We start from the raw sequence: 8608 nt of genomic DNA, 5'->3' as shown, positions 1-8608 counted from the left end.
GGTGAATAGGGCTCCATACACCACCATGTGTTTTATAAGTCATAAACAATGTAAAAAGGGATTAACTAGTTTGCGGCTGGTCTGTGTGCCATATTGATCATTTTTAAATTGGAATAGTCTGAACCTTACACAGGGTCCCAGCTACAGATACAATGGTTTTGTATGCCTAATTGAGGTTTTGAAGTTTCCTGGTGAAGTTGCCTTCACCAGGAAACAGAAAACCCTTAAAATATCCTTAGTTGTTTTTTTTTTTTTTTAACTACAAAACATACCACACTCATTGAGCTCTTAGTTACAAGATTGAACCCTTTAAATTTCCCATTATTGAAGACAAATAACTGTAAAATTAATGCATATTTCAGGGATATCTCAGTCTTTGTTTTAATTAAGGGGCATCATGGCTTTCTTGGTATCCATTAATGTAGCAGTGAGATAGTTGAAATGACTATAATAGTATACTGAAAATGTTTAAGGTGTAAGGACCATCCCAGTGATTCTGCATGTTTAGTGGAATATCTACAAAAAATATTTACTTCTTCTTACTTCATTTCTGCCAATCTTTTCCCAAAGCAAGCTGTTGTAATTTAGTGGCCATTGTTTTCCATTCATTCCACTATGATATGCAAATGAACTTTCAGAAACTTCAAACTTTCTTCACGTCAGTATTCCATCACCATACAAAGTTGTCTACATTAGTTTTCATAAAAGTAGCAGCACTGCTGTGTTTTAATGACTTGAAATTGGGCGGAGTGAAACGGTTTCTGCCCTGGAAAATAGTGCCTGGGGAAATGTTTTCTTATGCAGTCAATTATCACTTCCATGGTTCATGACTCGCAACAACTTTGTTAACCACAGAAGGACATTATTAGGTAGGTGTTGCAACCAAAAATGCAAGTTTTGAGATGAAGGATTTTGATCATGTGTTGTGAAATTGTAAAATGTAAAATGTGGGGAAATTGTATTTTATGGGCCAAACATTCAAAATCACTTGTATTGTCCTTTAAGAAGTTAAAATTAAAAGATCCTGTTGCCCAGATTATAGCACCCTCTACTACCTCAGATTACATATGTCAGGATACCCTTATGCCTTAAAAAAAAAAAAAAAAAAAAGGCAATTTTTGCATGATGCAGTCAGCGTCGCACACCGACCACTGGAATCAAATTTTGGTAGAGCAATTTGAACTATCAAGAAGAAATATAATAGCCATTATTAGGGTGGTTCACAAGTGAGTGTACCAAAAATGGTGATAATTAGTCAGTGTGGGAGGAGCTGGAAAAAAATTGGAAACAACCGAAAACGGTATAAAATATAGCAAAGCAATACTGGCATATCCTGTATGGTTTGTTGTGCACTAACCAAAGAATGCTGGGAGTTATGGCTGGTAAAATATTATCTCTTGTGGCCGCCAAAATGTCAGCACAAGTCTCTGTCTCTAACCTTTGAGATGACAAATCCTCCTCCACACCATAACGTCACATGCATGATCTTTCAACAGGAAATTAATAATTATATGGAGTAATACATGGATACAATCCAGAAATAACCAGCCCTGTTGGATTTCAGATATCCCTTCCCTACTGTCAGGTTAACAAGTGAACCAGATCTACCACACCGTTTCCTTAGAGGCAAAAATTGATGCCTATTTTTAGTGTGCCTGTCAATTATTTCCTAAAAATGGAGATGAAAGAGCTGTGACCTGGAGGATGGTCAAAGACGGAAAGAAAGAAAGAAAGAAAGAAAGAAAGAAAGAAAGAAAGAAAGAAAGAAAAATGTTATGTCTTTGCATATTTGTCAAGGTATTACTTTATCCTTTATCCTGATATTCCAAAAAAAAAAAAAAAACAACCTAGAAAATTACATAACCAAAACTGATAAGATAATCACAAAAAACAAACAAACAAACAAACAAACAAAAAAAAAACAGGGGTTAATTTATTCATTCTAAAGTTCATAATAAACTTAAGTTTTTATGGAGGATAGCTGGTTATTCTTTCAGCAATATGTTGCTAATCCAGCCAGGAGAGGATGTGCAATAACAGTGTTGACAGGAAAGCTGAGATGCAAATATCTATGACCAAGTGTCTGTCTCTATGTCACATCACTTATCAGGTGCTAAATTCTCCACATACATCGCATATTGCTGCACACTGAATTGAAATAAAGTAAGGCTGAAGTGTCAGAGAATGAAGGTTTAGACAGAATTGTCTGCAAATTACTATCATAGCCATGATAGTCAGTTCCATCATAAGTGTTGTCATTACCATATTTCAGCATACCGTAAAATTCCATAGTCCTAGTAGGATTGTTGAGCTATGATGTGTACTATAAATATACTTCACCATGTTTGTGCCTCTATTCTGCACATAAAAGGTGTTTTTACTTTTAAAATTTAGATGTAGGTCCCAGTTTTTGATTTAGACTGCACTACACTACACAAGTAATAGCAGGTCACAGATAGCATCACTACTGTCCTACATAACAGATAGAGAGGAAAAGAAAAAAACATTTCAAAATGGGTGAACTATCCCTTTAATTGAAATAGTGTTGTATGCTGATTTGTATGCATAAGCTGTCTTACTGACTCCCATCCTCCCTGAGCATGCCCTGCCACCAAGAAGACAGGGACCGGGGGTAAATGATGAGCGATTAGCCTTGACCCAGTGAAGCTGAGCACATTGTGTGGAGGTGGAGGGCGACTAATTGACATTTCATCAGCTCCTCAACTCAAGAGCTATCATGACAAACTGACTTGGGCTGAAGGGTAGAGAACATCTGAGGCTTGTTTTCTGGCAGGAATAGGAGCTCTGCTCATTTTTGTAGTACTGTAACTTAAACTGATTCCTATGAGATATACTGATTAGGTTCCACACAATTGCAATGATATATTTTATTATTGTCATCATTATCATTGTTATTATCATTATCCTTGTTATTATCCTGGATTTCAATACAGAGTTTTAAGTGTTCTGTATTCTAAATGCTGTTTTTGGAGGCTTTACTGAGAATGACTTTCTGGAGGAAAACAGAACATTTCAAATATGAACATGGTCAAATTTAAGGATAATAGATGTTGACACAAAATATTCAGTATTAGCATACAAACCAATGCTGACACTATTATAAGCGTTTAAGTAGAATAGTCTGTTGGTAAGACTTGTTTGTGTTATAGATAATTTGACATACTATCCAACTACAGATTTCAATTTATCACATTCTGAGTTAAGCGCCTCCCTCCCCCAGGTATCGATGAAAAAAATCTCAAACAATACATTATTTTGATTGCATTTCAGAAGAATTGTTATGACATTGTTCTGATGTAAGAACACAGGTTGTAACACCATTTCATTGGTTTACATTTTATCATTGGTTAGTTTTTAGATTTTTGAAAGCTTTATAGTACTGAACCATAACATACAGTTGTTTTCACCCCACAAGCATGGTGGTTAGACTGTGTGACATTTAAAGCACTGAACCACTACTCAGATGAAGAATATTTCCTCCGCCTTCACATGCGTTCCTGCTCATTAAGGGCCTTAATTAGAGCATAAGTGCCTCATCATCATCTAAACGATGGAACTCGTTGAACTGAGGTGGGGAATTTTGAAATGAGAGGACATGGTAGGTTACGAGTCATGGTGACGTCAGACAGCAAACCTGTATCAGACATTGCAGTAGGCCTACATTGCCGTGTACATCAGTGGTTCCCAGAGTGAGTCCTCAAGGGAGATTTTTCTAGTTAGGGAATGTATAAAAATAACTGCTCTATCACTATACACACAGAAAAATAATCGTTCTAAAAGGGTTACTTAAAAGGCTCTGGTTCCATGGAGAATTAGCCCACCATAGAACCACTTTATTAAGTGGATGGTTAAAAAAGAGAAACATTTGAAAAAGGTTTCTTCATTGAACCAATTGGCTTCAGATTGGCTTATTTTGAAAAAAAGATTCTTTAGGAGAACTTTCTGTTTTCAGTTCTTTGAAGAACCATTTCTTTTTGATAGATCTTTGAAGCACCTTTTGGTGTTCTTAAAGAGCCAGTCAAGCTATTCTGCATAGTCAGAGACACATGATTAATTTGCGCTCTAATGTTTTTAGTGAAAACTGAGACAGGGGTGCCTTTAACACAATGACTGCTTTAACTTCACCACTCTCAATCTATTTGTCAGTGTTCATGTATGACATCAGGGTAATTCCAAAATGAACACAAACCATCTCTTCATACAGTATTAGAGTCTCAAGGGAAAAATTCCTTCCAGCAGGAATCTGCAGCTTAATGACAGTCAGCTTGAGGGTCCAGATCATGAAAAAGTTTCAGAGCCCCTTTTTAAGGCCACACTTTCAACTGTCTATATTGTCTTATCACAGTCTTATTACTTATTATTTTCTAGCCTTTCTGTCTGAAGCAGCTTTTGGGAGAAGAGAGTGACACAGCACTCTGTTGCACCTTCTGTCACTCTGCAATCTTAGATTTTCTGTTATGCAAGCATGTTGAACTGAAATAAATGACACTTCAGAATTTACTCTTGTGTGATTATATTATATTTGCATGCTTAACATGTTGGCCAGTAATATTTGAGACTGGCTGTGTGCACTGTCCTGTACAATAATGAGTGTTCCTTGTCACATTTCACATTATAAAGAAAGATCTAAAAATTTATTGACAAATATGAAAAACACTAGCTAAAAATGGTGTAAATATTGTGCTTGACCCAGGAGAGACTGGAGCTTCCAGTCAGTAAAATGTTTGTATATTAAGGTTGGAAGTATGGGTCATTGGATTTATATTGATTATATTTGTGCAGGACTGAACTCATGTTTAATCTTATGTAACATAATTTAAAGTTTCCTTTGAGTTCATATAACATATATCATGCTTCATTTATTTTATTTATTCCAATTTATTTTACTTTATTTCTTAATTTCCCTACTTTTTGTAAATAGCCTAAATGTAAATAGTCTAAACGTTTGTAAATTTGATATTTTTGGTAATTAAATAAATAAATTGAATGTTTGTCAATATTACTTGGGAACTCTATAGAGAATTATATATTAATTTCAAATAAAAGCTAAAAAATAAAATAAAATAAATAACTTATTGCTAAAATAATTTTGTGACATCAGGAAACAGATACTGGATTTTTTTTTTTTTTTTTTTTTTTTTTTTTTTGTGGTTGTCGTTGTGTTTGGATTGGTGCTTAGATGTACCTTATTACCAGTAAGTTAGGCATGAGCAGTAGCACAGGTTACAGAAAGTTTGCTCGTGCTATTTGACAGATTCAAACGAGTTGGATTGGGTGGACATTGCCAAGTTTTTAGCTGTCTCGTCTCTCCTACGAGTTCCTCCCACATGACATGAACGTAGCATTAGTCAAGGTTCATTAATTTTCCCAGGCCTCCTGACGGAATCAGCTCGTGTATAAAGGCAGCACCTGGCGCAAGCTCACAGACAAGTGCATGAGAGAGGAGAGGGACAGATCTGGTTCTTATAGAGAAAATTTTACAGCAGGAAAATGAATTCTAATATTTACATTTACTATTTGTCTCTGCTGTTCCTGCTTCATTTAGTAGGAGCCAAACCAGTTTCTGATCTGCAGGTGAGTTTCTCAAGTTACCTTTAATCAGCTTAGTTATCATTTATCCTCCTTTGCAGGTGGATCAAAATCCATAATATGTTCATTTATACTAGGTCTATTTTTATAAAGTACTATAAATTTCACATTTAAAATTTTTACTTGTTATTATTAATATTGGTGTTATTGTTGTTGTTGTTGTTGTTATTATTATTATTGTTATATATACTTAGACTTATACATAAAACATACAAGAAAATGGTGAGCTGTTTCTATATTACTGTAAATGTATTTATTTATTGTTTTCTTATAATCAGGCTTACCTTTTAATTGACTACTCAAGTCAAACAAGTATTTTGCATTTAGGTTTGTGATGTAGTATGTAAAATAGTGTACTACATGCTTAATACGTTTCCTTTCTATGTGGGCTAATATTGCTATATTAGAGCAGTAGGTATAGTATAATTTATGTTTTTCTCAAAGTGCAACTAGAAGCTATAATTAACCCTCCTTTTTAAAATGCTTCCTCAACAGCACTGCATTCAGCTGTGAAATCCTTTAAGGCTGGAGAAATGAGCCACTTCATTTTCACATTTGTTTTCTCTTTTTCCCTCAGAGCTTGAAACAGCTTTTGGAAGAGGAGAGCAATGCAGCACCATATTACTCTTCTGAGGAGACGGAGGTCGAGGGGAGAGATGTGAATGCAGCCAAGGCGGTGTTTGGCGCCATGGAGGACCCTTGGGAGTCTGACCTGACTAATTCAGCTCTCGTGGCGAAAGAAAATGCCCTCACGCGTCTCCTCAAAGACATCATGAGGACCTCGAAACGCTCCTGGAGCCGGCACAAAAAGGGCGGACTGAGGAGCTGCTTTGGTGTCCGGTTAGAGAGGATCGGCTCTTTTAGCGGACTGGGATGCTGAACCACAAGGTAGAAACCAAATCGGAAAAGGAGCTGATGAAAGACATGCTTTTACTTTTTACTGTTTGCAAGAATTTGGTTCATTGCTGAAGCATGGAGAAATTCACCAGATTTGATGAAATCTTAGATGACTCTCAGTACTCTGTAGAAAAGATAAATGCCAGTTTGGCTTTAAAAGTGTGTAAGACAACTTTTTACTACCAAGATTTGTAGGCTATTTGGGTTGTTGTATCAATTCCAAAATGTCTGTTATGTAATATTTGCAAACATTTTCTAAGTTTCTGGGCTTTTCATCAAATCTATTTTGACATCACTTCTGACAGCAAAAGTGCAGCAAAAAGCTTACCTGGTTTGTGTTTTGTCAACAGATGTGGATGGGCTTTCCCTGCCAATCAGTATGACTACAACAACACTGGAGCTCCACCTCTGCAACTTAAAAAGTATCAACTCAGAGTTTACAAGGGTGTTATTGATGGGCATTATCTAAGTTTTACCTTTTCATTTGGGCATTTCTTATAGTTCTCATTTAGAACTATGGCTTCCTTTTTTCACATTAAAATGGTGAGCTGTTGCTATATTATTGTAACTGTATTTATTTATTATTTTTCTTGTAAGTAGACTTGCCTTGTAATGGACTACTGAAGTAAAACAAATATTTTGCAGAACATTTGAGTTTGTGACTGAATTTATTTTTGTGAATATTGATCGCACTGATTCAGAGTAGAAAGTGTTTTGTTGAAGGTTGGTGAGGATTTTATGTATGCACAATACATGTAAAATGAAGACTCACATGAAGAACCAATGTATTCAATTTGATACTTTTTTTTTTTTTGGTGAGCTACCGAAGTGAGACAGTTACACACAGCTTTGCCATCAGCCCCCCCAACCCCTCACCCCCCACACCCCCCAAGCCATGAGCAGGTTAACTATATCGTGCTTGATCAGAGTCCGTGTGCATAATCAATCTCAATGTCACACATGCAAAGAAATGTGAACACCTCTAACATCCCTGCTGCAGGCAGTCACAAGCACCGACTCTAATGCTTGCTCCTCCTCTTACCTTCAAATTTACAAACATTTTTTCTCAGTTGGATCAGTACAGGTGTGGTTACATGTTGCTACAGGTACAGTTATGTTACTACAGGTGTGGTTATGTTACAGGTGTGCTTACATCACTACAGGTGTGGTTATAAGTTAGGGTTAGTAGATGAAGTAGCAACTGTACAAAGACATTAGAATTATAAAATAAATAAAGTGACTGAAATAAATACCAGTGGCAGTACATTATTGTATGATTCACATATATTCAAGTAAAAGTTAAATATATGTGCATAGCAAATGTAATTTTTTTTGTCAATAAAACCAGATGCAAGATAAAACAGGAAAGAGCATGAGTATCTTTCTCTTATCCCATGAAAGACAAATCATGAATTTGATGGTAGGCTGCACGTTAATATTTGGCGTTATTGTTCAGTAACAAACCTCTACTGAAATGTGCAATGTTTCAACCAGCATTTCTGAGTGATACATGTAAACTTTGCTTTTCACAGTTTCTGGTCTGTGTATACAATATATTAACAGCTCTCTGGAAAATCAGCTTCTAGAATTATGATTATGTAGTTAGTTGTATTTTAATAAACTGTTTTGTTTGTAATTGTTTTTGCTTTGTTTCTACACATTATTTGGTGTATCTTTCAACCTGTAGAAACCTACAGGCTAATCACATACTGATGATATAATGGGTTGGGTTACAATTATGCTGATCTTGACTTATTTTTGTGAAACCATATGAGTGTATAAAGATTATAAGCTAAGGATTGTACCAACATTGAATTGACTGCCACATTTTAGCTATGATTAGTCAGTCTCACAGGATGAGAAATAGCATAAATTCATGCTCTCTGGGGCAGATCTAATCTGCATAACTCTTACTAGAGGTCAATGGTGACTGAAGGTTTTTGTCTTAAAACCAGCAGGTACAGTACACAAACAGAGATGTAGACACTGACTTTACGATATGTACTTATTGCAATAATATGAATTAATGAAATCTTTCAACTTGGACTCCTTTACCATTTCAAATACGTGGATAAAATGTTATTAGATTCTAAAAGGACAA

General features: G+C 35.6%; 1 protein-coding gene across 1 annotated transcript; it reads left to right on the top strand.

Annotated features, from left to right (window-relative positions):
• Positions 1–5511: 5511 nt before the first annotated feature.
• Positions 5512–6996, top strand: nppal (natriuretic peptide A-like). Its single transcript, XM_030056248.1, has 3 exons — positions 5512–5595; positions 6188–6498; positions 6858–6996. Exons 1-2 carry the CDS (start codon positions 5512–5514, stop codon positions 6488–6490), a joined length of 387 nt encoding a protein of 128 aa, XP_029912108.1. The 3' UTR covers positions 6491–6498; positions 6858–6996.
• Positions 6997–8608: the final 1612 nt, after the last annotated feature.

The sequence above is a fragment of the Myripristis murdjan genome, chromosome 7 (genome assembly GCF_902150065.1).
Source record: "Myripristis murdjan chromosome 7, fMyrMur1.1, whole genome shotgun sequence".
Taxonomy (NCBI): Eukaryota; Metazoa; Chordata; class Actinopteri; order Holocentriformes; family Holocentridae; genus Myripristis; species Myripristis murdjan.
Note: the sequence above shows the minus strand (reverse complement) of the source record. Positions and strands in the feature narration are given on the sequence as shown.